This window comes from Pomacea canaliculata, linkage group LG5 (assembly GCF_003073045.1).
Source record: "Pomacea canaliculata isolate SZHN2017 linkage group LG5, ASM307304v1, whole genome shotgun sequence".
Taxonomy (NCBI): domain Eukaryota; kingdom Metazoa; phylum Mollusca; class Gastropoda; order Architaenioglossa; family Ampullariidae; genus Pomacea; species Pomacea canaliculata.
The window spans coordinates 25,180,632-25,208,346 of record NC_037594.1 but is presented as its reverse complement, the minus strand read 5'-3'; the positions used below and the strand labels follow the sequence as shown (position 1 = coordinate 25,208,346).

At 43.0% G+C, this 27,715-nt stretch overlaps 2 protein-coding genes and 3 non-coding genes across 6 annotated transcripts; 4 read left to right on the top strand and 1 right to left on the bottom strand.

Moving 5' to 3' along the window:
• Positions 1-1,870: 1,870 nt before the first annotated feature.
• On the top strand, positions 1,871-7,475 carry LOC112564445. Its single transcript, XM_025239275.1, has 9 exons — positions 1,871-1,934; positions 2,379-2,424; positions 2,842-3,001; positions 3,548-3,661; positions 3,936-4,066; positions 5,262-6,026; positions 6,312-6,470; positions 6,978-7,046; positions 7,393-7,475. Exons 1-8 carry the CDS (start codon positions 1,911-1,913, stop codon positions 6,995-6,997), a joined length of 1,419 nt encoding a protein of 472 aa, XP_025095060.1. The 5' UTR covers positions 1,871-1,910; the 3' UTR covers positions 6,998-7,046; positions 7,393-7,475.
• Positions 7,476-8,916: 1,441 nt separating this feature from the next.
• LOC112564446 (adhesion G-protein coupled receptor D1-like) lies at positions 8,917-17,493 on the top strand. 2 transcript variants are annotated; one of them, XM_025239276.1, is made up of 12 exons: positions 8,917-8,975; positions 9,581-9,697; positions 10,077-10,180; positions 10,656-10,758; positions 11,050-11,203; positions 13,589-13,655; positions 13,833-13,899; positions 14,102-14,187; positions 14,760-14,886; positions 15,099-15,254; positions 16,252-16,396; positions 17,107-17,493. In XM_025239276.1, exons 2-12 carry the CDS (start codon positions 9,677-9,679, stop codon positions 17,178-17,180), a joined length of 1,104 nt encoding a protein of 367 aa, XP_025095061.1. In that variant the 5' UTR covers positions 8,917-8,975; positions 9,581-9,676; the 3' UTR covers positions 17,181-17,493. The 2 variants fall into 2 exon arrangements, with proteins under 2 accessions (XP_025095061.1, XP_025095062.1); XM_025239277.1 differs by lacking the exon at positions 8,917-8,975 and having other exon boundaries at positions 9,600-9,710.
• Trnal-caa lies at positions 11,888-12,001 on the bottom strand. The gene is made up of 2 exons: positions 11,964-12,001; positions 11,888-11,933 (listed from the first exon to the last, which is right to left on the bottom strand). It is a non-coding gene; the product is annotated as a tRNA-Leu (tRNA).
• Positions 16,946-17,035, top strand: Trnam-cau. The gene is given in 2 exon segments: positions 16,946-16,982; positions 17,000-17,035. It is a non-coding gene; the product is annotated as a tRNA-Met (tRNA).
• Positions 17,494-17,981: 488 nt separating the features above from the next.
• On the top strand, positions 17,982-18,054 carry Trnak-uuu. Its single transcript has one exon. It is a non-coding gene; the product is annotated as a tRNA-Lys (tRNA).
• Positions 18,055-27,715: the final 9,661 nt, after the last annotated feature.

The following is a 27,715-nucleotide window of genomic DNA, read 5'->3' as shown; positions in this document are numbered from 1 at the left end:
TATATCTAAACAAAAAATATTAAAAATTGCATTAAATTACTGATGTCAAATTAATTATCTTACAATTTTATTAAGAACGCCATAACTTTGATTACCTTAGGAAATTCCATTACAATGTTATTGCACCAGACCATAAATGATAGGAACAGTCTGCAGTAAAGTAAAGAACTCAGGAATGAACTGGAAACTGAGATGTGTGACTGTACACAGCACCCGGGTGATGTACACTTGTTTTGCTCTTTGCATTTGTTTGACCGTGTGCCCCAGTGCTTTGACATGATATGAAAATCACGGGCAATCAGCTGAAAAATCGCGAAGCCAAACCTCCCACCGCACATAGCGTGCACGTGCAAGTCAACAAAAACGGGGTAAAAACAAACAAAACCTCCTAAAAGACTTTTGACACAAGTGGGTGGGCGGTGGGCTATCACGTCGGCATAACAGACAAAGAAGTGTCTCAATGGCTGGGACTAAACCATTCTGTCATTGAGTAAACACTGGACCGACTTCAGACGGCCCCGAATGATGTGAAATCACGATGACTGGTTTGTAAGCATGACAGCTCTGCGCAACGGAACAATCACAACAGAAAATTCTAGAACACCTGAAAACGGCAATACGCCGACGTCAGCCAACAGACCGCAGTCACCCGCACTAGTATCGCCCATATCAGTATCATCCACACCAGTGTGACCAATATCAGTCACCTGTCACCAATATAGTGAAGGTTGGTTGTCCTGGGTTCACCTCTCGTCTTGGCACGCTGTTCTTTCTCTGCATAGAGTATCTGTTCATAGGGCTGGCTGGCTTGCCGTGGTATAACCTTAGTTGCTGGCTCGGCGTAAAATACAAAGTCCTCCCCACGATGATGACAGTCAGCGAGTGGCGACGCTCATGGCGACTATTCGTCGATGTTTGCGTTGGGGAAAACGACTGGGCATGGCGGTGGCTTTATGATTGTGTGCGTGTCTGTGTGTGGTGCGTCAGATTGTGTCGACTGGGTCCAGTTAGCATGCTGCAAGACGACATCACTTCTTATCGTGTTTTGTGTGGTGACAGACTTCATGTAGCACTAGCAAATGCAACGGCTTGATTGGCCATCACGTTGACTTCCATCGAGCACTTCTCGGACACTCGGTCCAGCTGTTCCATTTCTTGCTGCTGGCCAAGCCATAAGTGACTGGTAATTCTTGTTCATTCAGTTCATGCGAGAAATACGCACTGAATGACTGCAGGGCAGGAAAACATCCACACGAACACAATGGAAGAGAAAGGAAAGAAACTTAATAAGCCAGTGAAAACAGTCACATTCTTTACATACTTCTTAATTACATGTATTGCTATTGAGAGGATTTGTGTATTATTAACAATAGCTAATGGCGAAGTTTATGAACGTTGAAAGCAGGAAAACAGCTTCGCGAGTGCTGGGTGTCTGGTAACACAAACAGCGATGTCACTCTTTCCTCTGATGATAATGTTTTGTCTGTTTCCTTGTAATATAAACCAGTAAAAATCTATTTTCACGCAACCCAAACAGTAACACTTCGGCTCTCCCACACCCTGCGATCACTGGTGGCTGTGCTCGCTCTCCCTGGGTATGTGCTCGGTCTCCAAGGCCTATGTGCTATGTTCTGTCTCCATGATGCTATGCCAGGTCTCCAAGGCCTATGATGCTATGCTCGGTCTCCAAGGCCTATGATGCTATGCTCAGTCTCCAGTAGCTGCTGGACTCCGATAAAAAGATCCCTGGTGGCTCAGTGGGGTCAGGGGTGGGGGTCACGAGCCGACTGAACATGTCGTTCTGTTACCTCAGTGCCATGGCCACCAGCAGACATCACAGTCGCCGCCAGACAGCCAGACGCGTAGGACACGCCGCTGACAAGCAGCCTGACGCACAGTAACCTCAAACAATGGAGTTTAGTCTTGGATGTTTGGTAAGTACTTCATATAATATGAACACGACCAACACACAATAAACATAAATGACTTGAAATTGTACTTGTGTTCGCATGCAAATATTAACACAATAAATATGCGATGAATGACTTAATTGTTTATTTGTGTTGACACGAAACCTGAAGATGACTCTTTGCCGGATATTTACACATTAGTTGATATTGCAAGCTGTGTTACCCGTCGCCAGGGGGAGAGAGTGATACCCAGTGGGAGGGCATTTAGAGATAGATCGAAGTTTTTGTCGACGGAATGGGGGCTGTGATGTATTTACTCCTGACAGATTGTATTATTGGAAACACTCACATAAGTTGTATGTTAGAAAATCTAGTATCACGTACTCTGCAGCTTATTAATGATATGTCCTCTGATTTGTTGTACCTTCAATATTCCTATTTATAGTTCCACTGTTGTTTTGTCGACAGGTCTTCTTCTGTCTCCCTTTGGTCTGGATCCAAACGGTACACGCAGGTACATATTTATTTTTAACACCATTTGACCTCATGATTTCACAGCTCATCAATATCACGGTAGGTGTCATTTCCTGTAGTATATAAGGTCATGGGTTCACGGTATGTTCAGGTCAGTCCTGATTATTAGTTTTTCTTTAGCATCAGACGCCATTTGTTGGGCAAGTCTTTATTTGTTGTAACACCAGACTTTTATTTGTTTAGGTCTATGAGTGCCAGGTGAAATCTTTCCTTCTTTAACATCAGACAGAATGATTTGATTGTTTCTTAATGTCATGGCAGGTACCTGCTTCATATCACATTCATACTAAAGTCGCGATGCATCCAAGGCAGAGACTAGTCTACTTTCCGACACACGAGTTGTAATAAAACTGCTTTGTGGACAGAGTTCTTTCTAAATATTGTGTCCCCCGCACAGGTTGCCCCACAGGCTGGAAGATGTCGGCCAACAACTGCATCCTCATCCGTGATGTCAGTCTCAGCTGGGCAGCTGCACAAAGAAATTGTAAAAACGACAACTCCGACCTTGCATCTTTTTCAGATCCTGTTGATGAACTGTTCCTCTTGAAGGCTCTCAGGTAGAAGATTATAACTGTTATTTTGCTGCTATAGTAGATGTTGTCTTTGCTTCTGTGAAGTTTACTTTGTCTGGGAAGCTGGTTAGTCAAATTACAATCGTTTAAACGGACCAACAACCTGGTGGCTACATTCATCTGACATATAATAAACTGGTTAATCAAATACAATCAGCTTAAGAAACCGAAACCTGATTAATTAATGCAACCAGCTTAACGAGCCAATAACCAAATTAGTAAAGTTACAATCAGCTTAATGACCAATAACTTAGTCAAACAAACTACAATCAACTTAACGAACTAGTAACGGTTCAATGTTAGCCAAGTCAAATTTAAATTTGTCAACATCCCCTTCTGTATCATTTTCTGTTGTCAATATGCCGATTCTGTGCATTTAATGTTTGACATAAATCCATCCTGCAGTATTTTCTGTTGGCATTGAGCACATTCGTAGGTTTAGAGTTGTGTGTAGTTTTCCATTCGGCTTATGGCATCCGTTGTTATGTTTGGAGGCCAAATACATTTTCTTTCGCTTTTTGCAATTCTCAGTGCTAACAGTCCACACTGGGTGGGCTATCAGTCAAGTCCAAGCGACCCTGGATGGCTAGACGGGACCTCAGAGGCCACCAATACCCGCTTCACAGCGAGCAGCATGACATCTGGGTTAGACATGTCATGACATATTCGTCTTCATTGTCACCACTGTCTTTAAGCCATCACTATCTTCGTTTTCTTTAATCTTTACTGTCTTTGTTGTTTTTAACATATTTTTGTCATCCCTGCCTTTACTGTCATACATCAAACGCACTCTAGACTAATAATGAAAAGCCTTCATTCCTTATTCCGATTGTTGGCCCTGTGTTGGTAGTCTTGTGACTGCTCTTAGTTCTGCCCTTTGATTGTTCTTACCGTTCACCGTTCATGTGATTGCTCACAGCTCTGGCGCTTCTCACCTGTGCGGCAATGTCTTGCTCAGTGAAAACGAGGCTCATCCCCTGTTGCTGTGGCGACTGGACGACTGTACCCTCCCACTCCCCTTTCTGTGCAAGATGGCGCCCGGCCAGGCAGGTGAGGCTCTACTGAGGCATGCAAGCTGCTTCCAACGAGTGTGCGTGTTTGTTTGCGTGTGTGTAAGTGTGCGTGTGTACGTAACGTCTTGTGTACCAGCTTAAAATACGATAAAATCCGTCAAAGACTTCAAAAAGAAGGTAGCAGTCAGTTGCCCTGAAGACCACCCGTCATACGGGAGGAGGTCGCGATAGGTGTATGCATCTGAAGGGGGAAGACACAACCAAAGCCCTTACTGTGGAGACTCTTGCTTACTGTGGGGAAGAAACAACCAAGATTTTTATTATTCTGTGCCAGAGAATATGGGAGGGTAAAGAATGGCCCAGGAATGGGTGGAATTACTTGTCCTCCCTCGTAGAATGAAAAGAAAGAATAGTCTAAAATAAACAGCGTCAGTCTAGTCAGCCCTAATCTCTAATCTCTCTAATCAGAGAAAAGTTATGCTAAAAATAATCAGTGGCCTCAAGATCACTGCTGAAGAACATGTGCCAGAAAAGAGTAAGAGACTAGATAGAGCACAGTTGAACAGATCTTTAACTGATAGGGAAAAAATCAAAATTTTTCTTCGACTTTAAAAAGGCGTTTGACAGATTCTCGCATGATAGCTATGTAGAGTGAAAACATGGAAGATGGTCTTATCCACGTCATCGTAGACAGTTCAGTGAGTGCAGTGACACAGGACCACCAACCGGGAAATTTCTTCCAAATAATATTGAGTATACGTGAGGGTGTACTCTATACTGTACTCTCCACAATCTTCTCACTCTCTCATGTATGATTCTAAGCAGGCTCCCAGGTCGTGGCGGGGTAGTTGTGACAGGTGGGGAAAGACGCTCCCCTTCCCCTCCTTCCGCACTGATGTCGCGGTGTGGGTGACCCTTGCTACCCTTTGGTAACTTGGTACAAGGAGACTGCTCCCTAAACAACTACTAAAACTTCTGTTTACGTTTAGCTTCTTGACATCTTGAAGGTTTGAATGAATGATGAACGATGAACATTTCTATGTCTTTTTCCTTCTGTCTCTCCTACAGCATCGTTACCTCCCACTGATGTCACACAAGATGTGCATTTTCTTGTATCCACTGCTAGTTAGACAAACTGTTTTATCGTCTGTTAGTAACAATGTTCCACGTGGCTAGCGTCTACAATGTAGTCGCCGTTCACCTGACCTCTTGCTCGGCTGTGTGTCCGGCAGGCGTCCTGCGCGCTAGTCAAGGCACAAGCTCGCAAAGTAGGACAGGTAGTGTGGGTGCTACTCACCACCCGAGCTCGACAAGCGGGGTGGGCGCCATGGTTACCTATCCTGCGTCCTCAGAAAGTGATTTCAAGGAAGGCAACTCTCGAGGTCAGCATGGCGTGCGCAGGCGTGCAGTGATTGCAGTCCATGCCAGCTCACGAGGTCGCTCCCGCAGTGACGCAAGTCTGTCCGAGTATGACGCGCACACCGACACCAGCCCATCACCACGTGCACTGCATGCGCCCAGACACCCCCGCGCTCGCTTATCAGCAGTTCTGCGACTGCGCAAAGCTGACAGGGTTGTCCGCGAAGCAAAAGCGTCTGTCGGTGATTTGTGTTGTGATGATCTCAAAGCACACGGCTCGTGCTTACCGCCGCACAACCCGCATTCCACCCGCATCTGCGACGTCGACAGCTGGCCCTCGCCGGGAGACCTAGCAACCGCAACATCCCACACTCCTGCGACCACAGCGCCCCACACTCCTGCAGCTACAGCGCCCTCCAGCTCCGATGTCTTAGTGACGTCAACGTTGTCCTATTCTGTTGCCATGGTAACGCAAGGCACTAGCTGGGAGCAGCAGCCCGTGACAACCCTGCAGAGTGCTTCCACCGCGCTGAGACACCAGGCGCCACAGCAGCCACGACGTCACGACAACACCAGAGACACCCACAACGGTTGTGGCCCAGACGACACAAGAACAGTTTCTACCTGCATTCCTCCAGGTTAGTTACTGTCGTCTTCCTGTCTGCAGATATTAGTGGGTGCAAGGATGACTAGTATACACTACTGGACAATGTCTACACGTGGTGACAACGCATACTAGTGGTCAGTAGTATACCCCGGGGGTGGGCAACGCCCGGCCCAACAAGACAGTAACAGGTTTCAGTAAATCTCTCATTTAGTCCTCATTTACAGTGTTCTAAATGTGAGTCATCTAATAATAAGCATCTGATACTTGTAGACATATTATTTAAGTTGCTCTGTCTCTTCTCTCCTCCTTGTTAAAGTGCAATGGCACCTACTGGTGTCTGGCCAACGTGTTTCTGGACGCAGATGTCGCCTCTCGCGACTTGCTGACAGCCTCCTTCATCCACGACGCCATCTTGCACCCCGACCTCACCAGCCTCGCGCTGTCTCCTCAACCCAGCTGGAAAAACAGCTTACAGGTCATCAAGGGCAGGATAACAGTTACCCACCCCAAGTGTTGTCCATAGCCACCAGCAAGTTAACAATTAACAGACTAAATTTCACCTGTAATCATCAGCAAGTTCAGATGCAATAATAATTTTATAAATATAATATATTCCTTCTCTTTCTCTGATTTACATATATTTCTGTTGATTCGTTGAAAATTGCAGTGATTGGCTCAAAATAAAAATAAAAACCAGAGAAAAGAATCAAGATGTTAAAACTTGTACTTCATGTCCTTAGTGTCTTCTTGTCTGTCTAACCCATGCCACAATTGTTTTTCTTGTTCTTTGTCCCTCTTTCCTAATCGCGGTTGTTTATTCTTTTATAGCTCATATGTTAGTTGTTTGTTTTCCTATCCCTCGTATGGTGTCCATGTTTCGTTCTTCTTCTTAGCCGCGGTAAGAGCATGCTCATTAGGAGTGTGAGTATGAACTTTACAAATTTTGCATTATTATTATTATTCTTGCCCTTGTGTTTTACAGTTTTTCTTCTTGATCGTTAACAACTACCTGGGCAACAGTCAAAACTCCTACTTTCGTTCTGTGAACATGGTGAGAAATTTTTTTTTCCTCCAATCAAAAAGAAACTGAGTAAATAAGAAATTGGATTTGAAAATGACATTGCTTGAGTAGAAAACGTGACGTATGGAAGGTGGGTGAGCATAACAAATCAGCTGTGCTGAGTTATTTGTCACCTGAGTTATTTGTCAAAGATCCTTTAGGAAAATCACAAAGAGCACGTCACTCAAAACAGGTGCGAGGAGCCCGGTGGCACAGCGGATAGCGCATGTCACCAGTACAGTTGGGTGTCCTGGGTTCAGCTCTCATATGGGGCACGCTGTTCTTGCATGTGTCGTGTGATCAACAAACAACATTCTGTTTGTTTGTTTTCTGTCAGACTCTGGAACAAATTCTACACACTGTGGACTCTTTTCTTGTGAATTCCGTGAACACAATCGAGCTGAACACCACTGAACACTGGCACTTTTCTCACCTGGGTAAGTGAGCGCTACTGAACATTTTTCTCCCCTTGGTTAGTGACAGTACAGTCTCCTGCTTGTTTCAGACCATCGTATCCTTGTGTCTTACTACAAACTTTATCTTCACGTCCTTCCTATAGACTGCTACAGTTTTTTCGTTTCACATTCTGTTCTCTTGATATCAGCGAGTGAATGAAGGAAGGAATAGAAGCAAATGACAGAGAGGACAAACTTGTCTTTTGTTGACCTTAGGACATTCTCATTCTCTCTATCTCTCAACCAATCCGTCTGTAACGTAACTCCAGATTTTCAGGTGGACAGAGTGCGCATGCCCGGCCTGGAGCTGTTCCGGTATGAGGACGCGGAGGGCACGTGCAACGTCAGCTCAGTCAGCGTGACTGAAGTAGGGGCCGACCAGGCTGACGGTGAGTGAGATGACGAGGGCGATGTGAGAAGAAGAATATTGAGGACGATTTCTCATCAGTTTCATCAACTAATATTAGCACAGAGTAGCCGACATCAGAATGGTTATGGCTTGTGGTGATGTAAGGTCACATATTGTATGATGTTGATGTCTCCTAATTTTCACATTTCGTGTTGCTGCAGAGCTGATGTTGGTGTCGGTCGTTATGCATGTCCGTGACAGGCTGCTGGACCTACCCCAGGGGTGAGTTCCCCCACCCTCTTCCCTGCACTAGGTCACCTCACTTAATGTGCTGCACATATCTATATACAAAAATGACATACATACACACATGCACGTGAGAGACAGTATTAACACAATAATGAGAAGTAATCGCTGAGAAGACTAATTGCACTGAAACAAATCCGAGCAACGTGAGAGCTGCTGGTGTAAATGTCATCCACAATGAGTGACATCAATGATAATGTTGCCATAAACATGGCAGTAGCGTTAGTGTTGATGGTGTTGTCACAAATACGGCAACATCAGTGGTGACGTCACTACACTGACCTTACGTGTGTGCTAGGAACATGTCCCACGTGACACAGGGGGTGATGGGGGGCCCTGTACTCCTCTTGTCTGGCTACTTGCACGGGCAACCCCAGAGTCTGCGACACACCTTCCACCTCCGACTTCAATTCCAGGTGAGAACATTCTTCTCTCCTTTGGGTATATGACATTTGACCTCGTCACGTAGAGCTAGGACGAGGAAGAGGTCGATTATGGACAATGTGAGAACATGACACATGCTAGATGAAGAGGACGACGACGACGACGACGACGACGACGACGACGATGATGATGATGATGATGATATTATTATTATTATGGTTAACTGATAATATATGAACTGATGATGACAAATGATGATTATAGATGTCTATTTTCTGACTTGGACAATACCAGCAAATACCAGCTATTGTGTATATTATTTACTCAGACATGTCTGCTTACTTATCTACACGAGGTTTACTTGCAGACAATAGCAGTGAACGCAAGCTTCTCACCAAGCTGTGTCTACCTCGACATGACATCAAAGTAAGACAGATTCACGTTGCAGTGTATGTTGTTCAGTCTTGTCTTGCTGCCAGCTGTCAGTCACTGTCCTGCACATTCTGCCATCGGGCTTTGTAAACTTTATCTTCTCTAGCTGTGGTTAAGACAATGAGAAAGCCTTTCTTTGGGGGCCATGTTGAGAACAAGTTTAGTATGAGAGCTCAGATTCTTACTTTGGAGGACCACGTCTTCAAAACGGGTCCGCTAGCTAGCTTGGGAAAATAAAAACGTTACATGGAGCAAGACCAGGTACATAGAAAGGTTGTTTCAGTAAGGAAACATTCTTGTTGGAATTCTGGATGCTGAGGACGTTTTGAGCAGGCGCATCATGGATGCTTCACCACCACAACGCACCTGAGGATCCAGAAACTCCTGGCCGAGAAGAATATTTCCTGGGACAACCTCCCTGTTTTAGCTGATCTTGCTCCATTATTACTATTCTACATCTCCTTCTGTATGACAAAGCAGTAATGGTAGGGGGTGATGTTGTGATGGTAACGGTAGTAAGGGATGTCGTTATGGTGGCTTCGTGCTGGTAGTGGTGCTAGTGGTGGTGGTGTTGATAGTAATCGAAGAACGGGTTGCAGACTGTGGTCGACATTCGGCTGTGAGACAGCGGGTGGGACGTGGCGGCTGGAGTGGTAGAGTGCCGCTGTAACCACACCAGCAACTTCGCCATCCTCATGCAAGTGGTCCCATTCGAGGTAAGGAGGCCAGGTGAGACTATGGACACTTTACTGCACACCAGCACCTTACACACCACACACACATTACTTACTGTAATCAGTACATTGTACACTGTGCACAGTAGATTGTACAACATTGTTCTCAAAGCTCCTCCTCCACTCGCTTTAACCCCCAATACTTTCTGACCCATGGTGGCTATTGGACAAGACTGTTACAATCAGGGCTCCGGTTAGCTGGTAATTAATAACCAGGGCCCGGAGTTCGACTAACATGTTTCAGACAGGGTCACTGTTGGAACTTCTCTCCTACCTGTTAGAAGGTAACTCACAGTCATGTCCAGGCTGGGTGGCTCTTAGTCTGGACGGACGTGGGCCGTCGGTTTGTTTGGTGTTGCAGGTGGCAGAGGCTCACAGAGTGGCTCTCAGCATCATCACATATATCGGTTGCAGCATCACTCTCATTACCCAGATAATGGCCATCACTGTCTTCACTTGTTTGGGGTTAGTTCATCTGTCATCTCACACCTGCTTGTGTTTCGCCTACATATCTGAATACATCTCCTTATATATTATCTTCTATGCCACTACATATACGAACTCACATTATTATGTCATCTTACACTCTCTTCTAAAAATATGTAGGTGTACTGATGTTTATATAATATTGCTTCTGCAATCTTACGCTGCTGAACGTCTCTAGGTGTAGTTCTGTTGATATGTTATTCTTTATATCATCTAACACTCTACTGTGTATGTGTGTGCAACTTTGTGTAAGGACACAGTCCGTCTCTCAGTCGCTCTATGCACCTCATAACCCTTTGTAATCAGTTGGGAGGGTCAAGGGAGGGGATGGGTGGAGCGGTCAGTCAGTCGGTCAGTCAGTCATCACTGCCTTTTTCTCCATTAGTGAACGTGTCATCCAGTCAGTCATGCGCACTCTCTTCTTCACCAAACCAGACTTCACTCACTGTTTCAGGTCTCTCACCTGCGAGAGGGTGTGTGTTCACCGCAATCTCTGTCTCGCCATAGCCAGTGCGCAGGTCACGTTTCTGGCGGGTGTGGACGCCGTTGGAGAGCGCGTAAGTCTTGGAGGATGTTGCTGAGTGTCCAGCGTCACCAATGTCTGATGTTTTACTGTATCCTCCCACCTTAGCCCAGGTCTGGGGTCAGTCTGACATTACAAGTCTGAGGTTCTTGGTCATTCTGACAATAGGCTCCACGTGACCCTGGCGATCTCATTTAACCGGCCACAGGTGTCCCTGACAGTCTAGTTATTTATTATTTGATTCTTTCTCTTAGTTCACCTATCATGTCTTCTATTTAATGTAATGATGTCTGTTATTTAATCTCATCCTGTCTCTCGACGCCAGGTGGTGTGCTCTATAGTGGCCCTGTTGCTGCACTATTGTTACCTGGCGGTGTTCACTTGGATGCTTGTGGAGGGACTTCACCTGTACAGCCAGGTGGTGCGAGTGTTCGGCACAGAGCACCTGCGCGTGCGGTACTACGTTTGTTTCGGCTGGGGTGAGTTACGGCGTGACCACGTAGTGAAACTCTTCACACATTGGTTTTAAATCATCGACACGTTCATCTCTGTAAATAGCGGTACACAGTCCTACCTGTCAGGTGAAAGTAAACACATCCACCTGTAAAAAACGATCCATAGTCCTACCTGTAAATTGTCGTGTAATTGCTCCCGACGTCGTCAGACACCCGGTGGCCGAACACTCAAGCACCACAGCCCCAGTCACGTGCTCGGCCGGAGGTGGGGGACTGCCAATAGAACTACAAACGACACAACGAACTCGAAAATTTATCAAGCAACATAGAAAGATCGTTAGAAAGAGAAAATTTACGCACACGCACACACGGTTATAAAAAAAAAAATAAATAAATAAATAAATAAAAATACACGCACGCACGCACTGCAGCGTGAAACAATAGGAAAACAAGCATAACGAGGACTCCTGTTCAAACCTCTTGCATGTTGAAAAGTAAGAAAGTAGGTTTAAACTTTGAATATAGCAATTACTTCGCTTTGATCATGTAGCAGAAGATGTTTCACGCTACAAACAATTCGGTTACCTACCTACAGAGGGGAAAAAAAATTGTCAGAAGTGGGATTTGAACCACACTTTGATCATGCAGCAGGCAATGTGTCACGATACAAACAATTCGGTTACCTACCTGGAGCGGAAAAAAAACATTTGTCAGAAGTGGGATTTGAACCCACGCCCACATTCGTGGACCAGAACACTCGTCACCGCTCGGTGAAAGGTCAAACCTTGAGTCTGGCGCCTTAGACCACTCGGCCATCCTGACAACTGCGTGAAGTGTGCGCTTGAAGCTACTTAACATTACTTGACTACTCACGTCTGTGTTCGCCATGCTCTCTTTTTTCTGTCGAACTGAGTTGAAATTAGTATCCATACATTTACTATTTACTTTTACAGTAAAATCGCGATACTCATAGTCTCTCTGTTAATCCTATGGTACTTGCAGTCGTACAGCTAACAGTTATACACCCAAAGGAAAGAGACTGGTCAGTCGTACATACGCACACAGACACACGGATTACCTACACTTGTACGGGATTTGAACCCACCTGTAGATTCGAGGACCTCTTGGTGTAAGGTTTCTGAATGTAGGTACATTATTATTTGTTGTGCAGTTAACCTATGGCACAAGGGATCCAAGGCGAGTGCTATGATTTCTGTGCCGAGTTGTGTGAGAGTGAAAAGAACACATAATATATGTGTAATAATACATATATACACTTGTTTACGCCTGTTTCTTGTGTAAGATATTATAATGAACTATAAGCTGTTTCACTCTCACCTTGTAATGAATGCGGTTTTATATTCATGTTTTGTGTAAAAAGTTTGTGGTGGTGGGAGGCTATTAGGAACAGTTTTTAAGAGGAAAAAAAATAAGAGCACAAGTGGGGATGAGACAATTATTACTCCTGTGACTGGGAAAAACCTGATTAGATATTGTGTTTACACTTTTTTTTTTTGGAGGAGGGGGAGGGCCTGCTTGGCTGATGGATGTACTCCTAAATGACTGTTACTTTATGTGCCTATGTGGTCTGCCTTATATTTTTAAATATTATATTTTATGTTATGGGTCCATGAAAACATAATAAAAAAATATTATATAGTATAACAGCAAAAAGGGTTTCCCTGGAGTATGGACACGGCCATCATGACACGAATGAGAACAGCCCCAGATGACACACTGCAAATCAAAAATATTTTATTTCACTTTTGAATATTGACACTAAATTCACATTCAACCAATCAACAATATATATTAATTATCATGTGTTCCACTCTAAATGGTGATAAATGTGTTTCATTTTTCGATGGGTCTCGACACTCGACAGTAGCTATAGGATTTTGATTAAAACAAAACACCTGTGGAGATCGACAGTCTTAGTCACCGAGTTGCTTACCTTGGGTCATGCAGATTACCTGGGAATGCAGGTGTGAAATGTGATTGTTTGCTCTGTGATTGTGTTGGGATCTGGCATTGATTGTATAGGGCTTCTGTGTGATGGGCAAGAAATATTTTCAGTTTTGATTGTTGTCAATTATGACTGTGAACTGCCTACTAGCTGTCCTTTGGGATAAGTTGTTATGCATTTGTACTGTAAGCTATACTTAATTATGACACTATATTATGATACATTTATTCACAACATTATGATGCAACATTTGTTTGTCATTCCAACATCTCTAAACTGTATTGATTACTGCCAGCCTACAATTTCTCACAGTCTGTGAGACGAATAGGTTGGATATAAACAAAACTGTGTGCTGTGAAATGGAGCTGCGGCAGGCAAGTTTTAAATTGATAAAATTTGATCAAAAGTTAAAAAAAATAGACTTTCAATCTTTGTGTGTCCAGGCATTCCCCTTATTTTGGTGGCAATTTCTGCAGCGACCAACTGGCAGGGGTATGGCACGCCGACAAGGTGAGCCCATACATGTCATTCTCTCTCTTTGTCAAGGATTGTAATAGTGTCACAACACCTGTACTTAACAGCATCACCATACCTGTATTTTGCAGTACAACTAAAATTGATGATAGTTGGGCCTGTACTCAAAATTCTGCTAAAAGAAAAAAAGGTTATTTTGGCTTCTGTTTTCAGCTGCTGGCTGTCCACACAGAGGAAAACTATTTGGGCATTTGTAGGGCCTGCTTTGGCTATCATTATGGTCAGTACACCTGACTGCTTCATCCTGTTATCATAATCAATGCACCATTTTTATCATTCATAAAACTGTCATCCACTTGTTTTACGTATCCATCTAAGCACATTTCACAATATTATTATTTAGATTAACAGGATGATTTATTTCAGCATAATGCATATGATCATGTACTAGTTACATCTCGAGGATCTTTCTTTACATGTAGGTAAATCTTGTGATCTTGGGAATTGTGGTTAAAATTGTGGCAGCAGCATCCAAGCTAGACAAGCGCAGTCGATTCCATCATGTCAGGTATCTGCTTGATAACATTTTGAAGAGCATATGTAGTTATTTCACTATCTTATAGATATTTGCTTAATCTTTATGGTGTATAGTCATTTCATCATTATGTGGGTAGACCAGACATGATCAACCAATGCTTACATTAAAATATTTAATATACTTACTCTTCTTTGTTAATGCCCTATTTCAAACCAAACTTGTGTGTAGTTATTATGGAATTGGAATTAATGACCTTCATTATAATAGTCCCAAAATATAGCTAAAATATTGGGATTTTTTTAAAATTTTGATTTGTTTGAATTTACCAGAAAGAAAACCTCTAATTTTATTTGGTATTTATAGTTAATTTTATATCATCATACTACAGTATTACTAAGCTGAGCTGCTGAATGAAAACAGACAATGACAAGCTTTGACCACTAATAATGATACCAACACAAATAACACAATTTCACTTTTTGTGGGTAAACTGGCATGTCCCTCGTGTTTGAGAAAAGAAAAGCAGGCCATCTATGTCTGGAGATCAACACATTGGGTTGTGCTTGCTGTGTTTAAGCTGCAGTTTCTTTCCACTGACACAGGGCTGGGGCTAAGGCAGCTCTTCTGCTGCTTCCCTTGTTGGGACTCACATGGTTGTTTGGTCTGGCTGCTGTCAACCAGGACTTGGTTGTATTCCAGTATCTCTTTGCCATCTTTAACACTTTGCAGGTAGGCTATATACAGTATGTATGACAGAACCTCTTCCCAGTGTTAATACCCTGTAGGTAGACTGCAGAACCTTTTTACTGTATTCAAAACACTGAAGCTATAGTCAATATACCCACGTCTCTCTGGTATCTTCAACACACTTTAATGTGTCTAGTGGTAGTGTAGTACAGAATTCAGAAGAATACAGAAGGAACTATCATATTTTTTAACAGGGTTTCTTCATCTTCTTGTTTCACTGTGCCTTCAACACAGAAGTGCGTCAGGCTTTTAAACGTCTACAGGAGCGACGGTCCTTGCAGCGTGGAGACTTGTCATCATCATCAGGTTACAGCAGCTCTGCCTCTATGTCACCCACACCACAGACTCAGGTATGTTTACCCATACGTCACCCACACCATAGAAAACATAGTGAAAACTGGTAGTAAATTGTTTGGACATCTTTACAACCAACAAGAGAGATATGATAGTTATAGTTCCTCTTGATAGTACTCTGTACATAGTTTGACCCAACACATGCAGATGTGTTCAAAGTGGACAACTTCATGGAGCTTTTTTCAAGCAGAGGTGAAATGTGCCGTGTGTATGTTAAGCAGACACTCTTTTCTTCATTATTTGTGTATCCGTGTTACTTCAGATCAGATACCCTTCTGTAGTTCTTATTGAAACCAGTGGCTATAAGGACAACAGCAATGTCCAGATAGGCCAACAGCAGCTTACAACAAACTTTCAACTGCATATACATGTACATATACGTGTGTGTATATATATATGCCTTGCTTTGTTTGCTCATCACATACTTGGTTCATATTTATCTACCCCCACCACCACCACCACCACTTGCCAAGCTGCGTGGTGGTCAAATGATGGTGAGATCATGGATCTAGACTGTTAGTGGTGGTGATACAACTAGTTGAGATTGTCTATGGATGGTGCTATATTTATTTGTTGTTGTTTTTTGTGGGGTTTTTTGTGCACTCCTTCTTATGTCACCTGTGCACATCAATGCAATAAGTGAAGCAAACTGTGAAACACCTGTACCTGTATTGGTCACCAATCTATTTGACCATGACCCGCAGCCCTTATAGTCGATTTGTCTACTGGCTTCAATACACGCATCCGACTTTTTTCTGACTGAATATATCGTGCAAACCTTACAAAAAAATCCTATAGGCTTATCGCGCTTCATGCAAATGGAAGGTGCGCATAAAATAAAATTGTTTTACAAAAATTTACTTCATTAAAGCAGTCTCTCTCTCTAGCGCTGAATCAGCTAATATAGGTATAGTGGCCGAATTGACCATCCCCTATACCTTTTGTTTACATTTTTACAATTTTTAATGAATCATCGAACGTTGTATTTATTAGGAAGCCAAGCTGATGTTTAAGAAACCTGGCATCTTTTACGACTGTCCTGGCGGTTGTAAAATCAACCGTATTGTGCCTGCTGGTTACACGACAACTACCACAATCGCCAGCACCACCACCGCATCACCTGCCACAAGTGGCCACCGTAAGTATTTTAAATACATTTTTGGAAAAATTTATTATAGACTCCTGTACATTGTAATAAAAATCCCTTGCTTATTGTATCTCATTATGGGATAATGGACACTTCCTTTCATCCCCAGTCAAGATCGAGGCCATTCAAAGGTCTCGCCTTTGTTGGCTCAAAGGTAACTTGGCATTATATTAGTCATTGTCATGATAAACTTTGAACCATTCACTTGCCTTTCAAAGAGGAATCATAACATGATCATCACTAGAAGTGTGTTTTATGCGCTAAATACTAATTAAGTGTATAAGTTAGTGGTATGTCCAACTGGACTTAGCAGACGACAGAAGCGGAAGCGACAGTATCTGTAAAAACGACTTGGACTCCATTTTCATAACGACCATGGATTGTTTTTGATCAAAGCTGTTTGTATGTTTGTAGTTCTTAACATATTTAGGTCTAATGAATGTTCTGTTTGTGGTTGTATGTATTTTATGCCATTTCTGAAGAAGGCAATGTCTGAGTAGGACAAGTACAAAGAAGATTTTAAATATCCACTGCTCAACTGCCTCGGTAGCGCAGTAGGTAGCGCGTCAGTCTCATAGTCACATGAATCGAGCGATCTGAAGGTCGTGAGTTCGATCCTCACCCGGGGCATTGTCTTTTCTTTTTCAACTTTCACACTGCCAGAGGATTCTCTTAATTTTGTTTTTCGCTTTTTGTTTCAGAAGATGGTCGGTGCAGCAACTTAAGCTTGGATCAGAAATGCAAAACGGAGGAGATGGCACTTATGTTCATCTAAGACAATATATACATGTCATATAGCGTATGCTGTCGAAGTGATAAACAGCGCTGATTCTTATGGTCGTAAATGCATTCTTACTTAGAATGTGCTGTTTCTGACAAATAAAGAAAGAATATATATATCACAATAAATTTTACACAGAAATAAACAGCAAAGTAAAAGAATTAGCCTTAAATTACACGTATAATTTATTTTACAATATAATGGTTGATATACATTCTTGTTTTGACTCCAGGAGAGATTGTGGGCACGATCGAGTGTGCATAGAGCGTAAAGTGTTAGCACGTGCTAACAATTATTAAACCAATAAACTGACCAAGAACAGTTTTTGTCTTAGTTCCTTATTCGCACTTTTTTTTATAGGCACATGAATTAATCCATTAAGATTGGCAGTTTCCGATCTTGCTGTATTTTCCATCAATAATCTTCTTGCTTTGAACATATTTACACAAACACTATATCACATGATTTCTTAAAAAAATAATAACTGGTTTTCACCTCCTGCAAAAACTATTCCCAGGCGATGTCGAAATGTGTTGCGATTCCCTTCACGGACGGAGAAACGAAAGCGGAATGTGGCAAGGGAAGCAACACCCATCCTTAGACGCGTGTAAACTGTAGCTGCCTCCCTTGCATCGTTCTTGCTCAATACCCTCAAACTTAAGGTTCTATTTAATTTTACTTCTGAAGGTGAATTAAAAGTGTCATGAAATGTAAATTATCAATTAATTGAACACATTTTTTAACGTAGTTCGATTTTATTTATATAAGATATAGCTTTCGCCTGACGATCCAGGGGCCCGGTTAGCTCAGTCGGTAGAGCATCAGACTTTTAATCTGAGGGTCGGGGGTTCAAGTCCCCCATCGGGCGGAAATATTTTTGTTTAATCGCCAAATCAACTAAACTTACAAATTTTACGTTAATGTTTGACAGCCTTGCATATCTGTGAAACAACCAATTCACTGAATAATAATAATAACGAGTACATTGTCTTAGCGCAGTGATGCCCATCCTTTTTCGGCCTGCGTGTCGCATTTCCGACATGCGTGTCACGACGGGCCGCTTCACCGCAAAAATAAAAAAAAAAAAAAAAACTGAGCTGATACCATTTTTATTAGAAACAAGTTGTACTTACCATTAATTATGTAGTAATTAGTGGGATATTTGAAGTTGTTTACCCGAAACCAACTTCTGAATGTCCGGCTGCATCGTAGAGACACAAAGTCGGAGAACTGAATCCAAATGTTCGTCCATCTAAAAAAAAAGGATTGAGAGACGCCCCTACGTATGGATAAATACTTCTTCCATTTATTTTTTTTTTCCCCGTTTTTTTAGGTCTTTTTTTATTATTATTATTTTAACATGCCGATTTCCTTCACTGTGGGCAGAAGTTTCGCGGGCCGGATATGGCCCGCGGGCCGTAGGTTGGGCATCCCTGTCTTAGCGTGTTTCTCCAGCATATGCCAGACTACATCTAAGAAAAGGATGTAAAATTACAAGGAGTTTACAGGTTGCTGCACTGCTTGCACAACATTAAGGGCGATTCCAGCAGCAACAGTATCCTGTGTGTGTCATCGTGAGAAAGTGAAAAGATATGGGGAGGAGCAGTTAGAGAACTATGGATGTTGGTTAAAAAATGCTTCCCCCTAGAAGCATTATGGAGGAGAGGGAGTGGAGTGTCCCAAGACCAGAGCCTCTTACTACAGTGGCGACAAGCGGGTGTCTAAACCACTGCACTACAGGTTGCCCCATTAGAGAAAATTTTATTTTTCCTATTTTTATAAACAATTTCCCGAGGTCCTTTTTTCCCCATGTGCACCCGTGGTTTTCCTTCCACTAACCAGTCCTATCGGAGCCCCTGGCCAAGTGGTCAATGGAAGTCTCACCTTATACGGGTACATGCTCCCTGTGATACCCACAACTGACAATTCGTCTGAAAGCAGCTGGACAGCTGGATTGCCTATTACTTCTCTCTGCTGCATGCAGGCATTGCACAATATTTGTCTGAACTCAATAAAACCTTTTCCTGCGAGAACATGTTTTGCTGTGGACAAAGTGCGGAAAGCTTTCTGACAATTTAATGGTCACAAAAAGAATCCAGATCACTCTGCTTGACACCAGTGACCTAGAAACGTGTGAGACTGTGTATTCAACCATCGAAACACTGTTAACATACATCTCAGCCTGTGACATGTGACACGTAGACATCAGTACTCTCCTGTCACTGACCGGTGAGAACAGACTCCGACACCTGTCAGAATCCCTGACTGCTGCTGTCTTAACCCTGCTCACGACAAATGAGATAACAAAATAAATAAGTAGCATGTCTTCATTGCCACCCTTCATCATAGCCTCTAAAGATGCTGAGGACTAGGCGGCTATTGGTGTGCGACACGATCGCCCTGTCCGACTACATACAACGGTCACGCCAGACGACAGCTGTTTGAGGAGGAACAGCCCAGTCTAATTATACACCAGTCACTCGACATGGACCGGAAGCCGAGAACAGATGTCCAAATTAATATCTTTTGAGGAAAGTAATTAAGATGGCTTAATGCCAGTGATCAAGATTGCAGGACTGCTACACCTCTACAACAGTTATCACTAGTCTCCACTGCTGTCCTCCTTGACATTATCTACAGACCATAGACTGCATCGTTGAAATGCATTAAGTCCATGAAGGACTCTAATAATAAATAAATGATAATCAGGGTTATTTTCGTACGTTTAGTCTCTGTAATATAATAATAACAACCAACAATGTAGGTTTTGCCTAATATTAATAATAATTGTCAGTTTAGCCTGTATTATAATAATAATTTCTGTTTAGTCACTGTAATATAATAATAATCGTCAATGTAGTTTCTGTAATATAATAATAATAGTACTCACTATAATATTTCAGTTTAGTTACTGTAATATAATAATGACAACCGTCAATATAGTTTCTGTAATATAATAATTGTCAGTTTAGTCTGTGATTTATTAATAATAACGATTGTCAGCTTAGTCTGTAATATAATAATAACGATTGTCAGTTTAGTTTCTGTAATACAATAATAATTATCAGTTTAGTCTGTAATATATAAATAATAATGATTGTCAGTTTAGCTTCTGTGGTATAATATTAATAACTTTAGTAATCAAATAATCGGGACAATTTAACCGACTGTTAAAACGTACATTTAGAGTGCGCTAGATGCTAGACTGCGTGTTGGTGTTGGTGCTGGTGTTGGTGTTCATATAGTCACCACCAACCACCGTAACAACCTCTTTGTGACATGGCCGCAGTGCCAAACCTCGCTGGACATAATATTGTTGAGGCAAGAGACGTATGGCGCCCAGGCCCAGCGCTGAGTCAGTAGCTGAAAGTAGGCCGTGTGGCCAGACCGTGGGATTTCATGTCATTATCTGGTCAGCAATCCCAACCTGGACCCACCTCCAGCCCCGGCAACTCGACACTCAGCGGAAGTGCTAACGCGAGTTCTTCCCCTTCGCCGACTGGTATACGTGCCAGTAGCCGCGGTGCAGCCTGGGAGAGGAGGGGGACCTGCTGCCTTATCGTCCACGCCATCGCACTGAAGTAGAACGGCGGCCAATTAGAGGTTCTGATTTTTATTGTTTTGTTTCCGATGATGAGTTCACACAGAGAGTTTGAAGCGGGGCTCTTGAGATGTCATTTTTAGAATTATAAGTTCTCCTGTTCTCGTGCCGCCCGCTCCCTGAGGAACTGGACTGTCTGCACCTAGTTTTCCAGCTTTTTCAGGGGAGGAACACAAAAAAAAAAAAAAAAAAAAAAAAAAACACACACACACAGAGCAAAACAAGCGTGAAAAACTTTTGTTGAATAAAACTATTGTCACTTCAGGGGAAGATAGCAGAAGACAGAGTTAATAACGGCTGATCTATCATGTCTGCCAACACTAACTTGTCTACTTCTCAGCAGACTGAAACTTTTTGCAGACTGAAATAACGGTTTCAAGCTACTAGACTGCTGTGTTTGCTTGACTCGTTGGGTATTGAAGTAGTCGATGATGATCAGGTGCTTGGCTGCTGCCCTGTTTGAATAAATCTGACTTAAATGAAGCAACAGCTGGAACGATAACATCCTGGCTGGAAAGATTAGTGACAGAAATCAACAGGATTAGCCCTCGCTAGCGGTGTATGATGAGCATAATTATAATATATTTACTGGCAATGTGTGCAGTAACTGGCTCTATGTTCCCAACAATAGTTTCTTTTTCAATGGGTTAAAAGTACCTTTATGACATTATACAAATAATAATAATAATAATCATCAGCAGCAGCAGCAATAGCAGCAGCAGCTAACTCAGCTAAATTGTTAGAAGCCATTCTAAACTCCTAAAATCGCCGGTAAATTTGTAAAATATTGTAGTTTAACTTCTCTCTAAATCGACTCAATTATTAGTCTAACACAAGAACAGTTAGCGTTGCTACTTAACAATGAAAATGTTCTCTCTACAACTAAACAAGAGTTGCTCTAAACTGAAGGAGCTGGTCCCCACCCGAATGTCTCTGAACTGGTCACGTGACTACTTGCAGTTCAAGACATGCAATATCTACATGTATTTTCTCATCCGACTCCAGAAAACGTTGAGGTCGGCGATGATGTGAACGAGACCCTCAAACAAACAAACAAACAAACAAACACACACACAAACAAACAAACAAGCAAACAAAATCTCTTCAAGGTGCACATCCTTATAATTAACCAACTTCAATGTGTAAAGCCATAAAAATAGTGTTCCGGGTGGATAGTTCCATATTCAGCTATTTTCTGAGTTCAAAACTTTACATAACCAGCTGTCTCTCATTTTATAACTCTACGATCCACCATTTCCCCTTACAAAGTTTTATAATCAGCCTGTCGGGTATGTCGGTAGGGCACTTGGGTAGTAGTCATCATTAACTTTGCTGCAGCATCGAGGCATTTGAACTGATGAAGCACGACAAGAGAACAACCAGAAACAGCAGGTAGGCCTTCAAATCTAAACACTTTTAATGGCCTGAAAATGGTATGAAAACTATTTACATATGATCGCAAGAAAGTCCACCAAATAAACTAGTCACGCACTCATATACATACACACTTAGACACTTAGGTGTGTACGGTCAGTCACGTGTTCACCTTTATACACTTTAATTCTCTCTCTCCCTCTTCGTATGTGCTCGTGTGTGAAAACCTGCAATTGTGTATTTGAATGTTTGTTTGTGCTTATGTAATATGGGGGGGGGGTGTGTGCGCGAGAGCGCGTGTGTGCGTGATAGTGCGTACTTGAAAACATTTATATATATATAGTGTATATGCGCCTGTGTGAGCGATACTATATACTTGAATACATTTGTCTATATATATGTGAGTGCTCGCACTCCTCTCTGTATGGGTGTGTGAGAGAGAGAGAGATAAAGGTAGGTGGTAGGTGTGTACACGCGCACGTGTGTGTGGGCACGCACGCGAGCAGCAGAAAGAGAACAAAGCAGTCTGAGTGAGACCAAAAAGGCCGAATCCTGCTTCTACCTCCACGATCTCCCTCCATCCCATTAATTATATCAGTTGACAGGTCATAAGCTTTAGCAGCACTTTTGAGAACACTTAGTCCGTGAGAGAGAGAGAAGGGGGTGGGACAAAATTGTGTAGACCAGCAACTACTCATCTACAACCGTCACAAGTACCAAACATGGTCGTGTAGAGAACAAGGCAGCTGTGCTGGAAGTGCTGTACTTGTTTCTAGTATAGTAACCCCCTGGCACGTGGCTGTAGTTGTTGTAGTGATTACATGCGGACAGGTGGACATACTCAAATATTTTCCTTTGACCTTGTGACCTGTGACTGTGGTGACCATGTTTTCCGAGATCCATGTTGTGGCGCAGGTTAGTTGTGGAGCCAGTTGACAACATTTTTCTCAGAACTTGAGAGGGGGATAAGTCTGGAGCAGCTTTATCTGCAGACGATCACTGCACCTCCAAACCCCATCACCGCCGCATACTTCTGTGTTTATCGTTCGTTTATCACAAGTATTTGTTTCAAGTGTTTATTTGTCACGAGTATGTTTGTCTCAAATGTTTGCCTGTCAGATGAATGTTGTATTAGATGTTTAGCTACCTTTACTATCCTACCGTCACACCATAAAGAGATGCAACTACTCTAACCTCCTTGTCGCAGTGGTGTAGGAACCAGAGGGACAAGAGGAGCAGCCGCCCCTCAGAAAAGATACTGAGAGAACAAGAATGTGAACATCGTTCATTGTCAGCATGGAGTTTGTCCCCACCACAAAAGCCAAGCATCTTCCTACTCCACTGAAACATCACAAAGTGCTTTGCCTGCCCCAAGTGCTGTGTGTACAATGAGAATGAGTATACATAGTATAGTATGGTGTGTAGAGTAGTGTGGTGAGAGGCATGATGTTGATGTACCTTGCAATACTGTATCACTATTCTAAGCTAGTAGAAGATGATCGTGTCGAGACAGCAGCATGTAATGAGGAAGATGACATGTCCAAGTACTGTCATGTTAATGTCATGACTCTTAGTCCAGCGAGGTCCAGATTTTGTTAGTTTGTCCAAAGAGACAGCGAGACTACTCGATGGCAGGATGGTAGCCTGGCTGTAGAGCGACACGTAAACAACTGAAACAGAGAGAGAAAGAATGATTGTGATTAAGAGAGAGAGAGTGTGTGTGTGAGAGAGAGAGCAGGGAAAGTAGTTACCAAGTAGCGACAGTTTGAGTGTGTCTGTAAGTTAGGACGGGTGGGGTGGTGTAGGGTGGGGCTGGTGGGGTGTGGATGGGGCAGTAAGCGGAAGTTGTTTGGCGTACTGGGGTCTTGCGGAACTAGAAAGATGCATGGCTTGTCGAGTGTATCTTAAAAGTATTATTGCATTCATAATGAAGTGATTACACACTCGCTCTTTCAACAAGCCCTTTACGGCAGGAAATGTCGGGTTAGTTCTGTCCCCTGCCGAGTGAGGTACGGTGGCGGGCGGCCGGGCGTCAGGACACAGCGTGAGGCAGAGTGCACGTGATTGAGCGCAGCGCCGCCACGGCAGCCACAGCGCAGCACGGCAGCTACAGACGGCACAGCAGCGACAGCACAACAACTACAGACAGTACAACACAGCTACAGACAACACAACAGCTACATACAGTACAACACAACAACAGACACTGCTACACATCTACAGACAGCACAACAACTATAGACAGCACAACAGCTACAACAACTACAGCCTAGCACGGCAGTTATTGAAGTCCGTGTCTTAGGAAAGTTGTAGTTGTGATGAGTGTAGTAATGAAATTCCCAACAGTTTGAGTATTACAAAACTTCAGAGACTGAATACAACCCTTGATAGCAGAGATTTTATATACTATATATATATACACACACAGAGGTATATATACATGCAGGTATACATTAGAGACTTAATACATTTACAATTCATATACATTTTGTTCATCGCCTCACAAGAGATATTTCATGCACATCAGTAATGAACAATCTCACTTCCAGACATGCTTACATCAGAGATGGCAGGCGAGAAAAACTAGAGAGAGAGAGAGCAGTGACAAGACCGTTAAGTATTAGAGATTTTGTTAATAAATATTCCAGAAAATGTTTTAATTTTCAATGTTAATGTGACTTTATTTTGAAATGAGCATCTTAGTAAAGATTGAATGTGATGATCAATCCAGTTTAGTGTGTATATCAGTACCAACACATCTGATCATTCATTTATCCGTGTACATAATAGTAATACAGCTGTACAGCTGTCCTACAGCTGCAAAGCTGTCAATGTTGTACATAAGGCCTAGCGCTCGGCACAAAGAGAATCATTGGCAGTAAGGCACAGAGAGGAAGACAGAGAGAGAGAGGGTAGAGGGCCGTGGCATGACGGGAGAGGGGAGGGAGAGAGAGGAGAGACAGCCAGTCACTTGTGCTCATGGTCGGAAGTCCGACACAAGGACGGGGCAGACCTTCCGTGTCCCGACTTCCTAGTAATGGCGTCTGTGGCCTGCCGGCTGTTCTCTTGCAGGCGGATGCTACATGTAGCTACAAACATGCTCATGTCTATCGTGAGTAGCATTAGTCCAACGCTACTCACAGAGACAGAAACAGCTCCACCCATTATGACCTTTAAGACCTAATACCGATTATCGCAGGTTAATCTGTTTAACCCACAGGTTAACCACTATTACCCCAGACGCTAACACAGTCAGTGAGTGGCTTAGTGTCTTGCTGGGTGTTGATTGTGAGAGGTTGTTGTCGTGAGTAGTTTTGTGAGAGGCGTTAGGTTTCGACTCAGGTAAGGACGCCGGCACGTGCGCGCTGTACGCATCACGTGTTGTTGGCGCAGGCGTGGCTGCTTGCAGCAGATAGTGACTCTTGGAGAGGGGAGATGAAAAAAGTCAATTCTTACTTATCTCTTGTGCCTCTAGTCGCAAAAAAAACGACTTTAAACACAAGACAATTGCTCTTATACTGGACCTCGAGTTGGCTTCCTGATGGCCGTGCTCCAGATAAAGAAGGTGAGAGCGGCCGACAACACAGACACGCCTGTGGCCTCAGCGCCATCTGGAGAGGGACTGCAGCAGACGCCAATAGACGAGTCCTTGACGAACAAGCAAGTCTCACACAGCCGGACACCCGGAGTTAAGGTTGTTTTGCCGACATCAAGAGGGTTTTACAACTACAGGGTGAGAATCAGCGTCCGACACCCCGAACAAACAAAATGTAATGATCTGTAAGTCTGGTGGTGACTAAGGATGTCATCTGTAAGTCTGGTGGTAACTAAGGACGTCATCTGTAAGTCTGATGGTGACTAAGGGCGTCATCTGTGAAGTTGATTGTGGAAACGTCACCTTCAGTGACGTGTTGATGCTTACATGGAGAGGGAGAGGCCAGGGACAAACTACTACGAAACTCCTTTTCTCGGAAACTTCATAAGTCAAGAAACTAGGATGTGTGCGGAACCACAGCAAGCCTCCATCATCCCCAGTGAGAGTACTGAGCACGGTCACGTGATGGAGACTCAACGCTTAGTCCAACATTGACGACTTGATCTTTACCTAGCTGTCTAGTCTGACTATGAAGCTGTCTAGTCTGACAATGAAGTCTGACCGTATAGTTTTCTAGTCTGACCATCAAGATGGCGACTACCGAGGGCAGTTTAAATGCAGTTCAACATACATCTTTGTGGAGCATCAACGTTTGCATTTGACTTTACAGAAAGCGCCAGTAGATAACTTGTACTGCACGGAAGTCACCACTGAACACTCCCACCAACTGTTATCGCTGGTTACATGAAGTCCTCTGACTTTACATCTGTAAAACACGCCTTCTCTCTCGTTTTCTCTGTGTGTGCGTGTAATTCTCTCTGTTATCTGTCTCTGTATCTCTCTGCCATGTATTCTGCCTCTTTATATTTGTTCTTATAATCCCTTACATACCTCTATATTCTCTTCCATATGTTCTTCCCTGACCCTATATTTCTCCTGTCCCTACTGTATATCCCCTGACACTATATTCTCTATAACCTCTCCCATGACCTCAAATTCTGTTTCTATATTTTTTGTCCTAGCCCTGTATTCTCTCTCTCTCTCTCTTTATTTTTTACCCTAAACTTATATTTTTCTGACTATATTTCTTTCAATATGACCCTAAATTCTCTCCCCTAACTCTATAATTATTGTCTCTGTCTCTATATTCTGTCTGTTCCTTTCGTTAAGTCGGCTGCGTGTGGAATTTTTTTTACTCCCACCCACCGTCCCCCTTCGCAAAAAATCTATGACGCACACGCACACACACACACACACACACACACACACACACACACACACACACACACACACACACACACACACACACACACACACACACACAAACAAACAAAGCAACAAACAAAAAAGGTACAGAAGAAGGAAGACATCTTGTAGTTAAGAATACTTTCTGTCATCTGCTGGCTGGCGTTGGCTGCTGTATGGAAGCAATGGTGGTGGTGACAGATGTTGCTGTAACTACAAAAAGTCACTAGGTGTAAATTCAACACCTCACTAGACACCTGACTACTTTATATATTTTTAAGACCACTATACATCTTGGAGACAGTTGACTACAAGACATTTTAGACATTCACACACCTCTGACCTAAATGGCCTTAAAACACTGAACATATTATATTACCTTGAACACATCTCATGACGCAGACACCTGGTAACTATGGTAACGATATAAAACAGATGTTGACTAAACAGCAGCAAGAAACGATTCATGCCGGGTTTGAATCCATGAAACTGCAGTTAACATCCGAACAAGATATTCTTAACAAGCTAGGAACAGACTTTGTCGAGTCCGTTCCAGTTACCTGCTTGGAGGATGAATCCTGTGGAGTGCGAGGAGAGTGTCAGCAAAGGACGAGTGTAGCCACGGACATGGGAGGCAGGTTGCAAGAGTACTTTAAAGTGCGAGACGATAAGATAGACAAGTTAGAGACCTTCTGGAGGAGGGACAATCTCAAG

What these genes read in the sequence shown, in the direction of transcription:
- LOC112564445 (XM_025239275.1), top strand. Translation starts at nt 1,911, where the DNA reads ATGGAGTTTAGTCTTGGATGTTTG. An exon ending in GATGGCGCCCGGCCAGGCAG is followed by an intron (nt 4,067 to 5,261) that starts GTGAGGCTCTAC and finishes TGTGTCCGGCAG; the next exon opens with GCGTCCTGCGCGCTAGTCAA. An exon ending in GCTGGAAAAACAGCTTACAG is followed by an intron (nt 6,471 to 6,977) that starts GTCATCAAGGGC and finishes TGTGTTTTACAG; the next exon opens with TTTTTCTTCTTGATCGTTAA.
- LOC112564446 (XM_025239276.1), top strand. Translation starts at nt 9,677, where the DNA reads ATGCAAGTGGTCCCATTCGAG. An exon ending in ACTGTCTTCACTTGTTTGGG is followed by an intron (nt 10,181 to 10,655) that starts GTTAGTTCATCT and finishes TCACTGTTTCAG; the next exon opens with GTCTCTCACCTGCGAGAGGG. An exon ending in CACCCACACCACAGACTCAG is followed by an intron (nt 15,255 to 16,251) that starts GTATGTTTACCC and finishes TGTATTTATTAG; the next exon opens with GAAGCCAAGCTGATGTTTAA.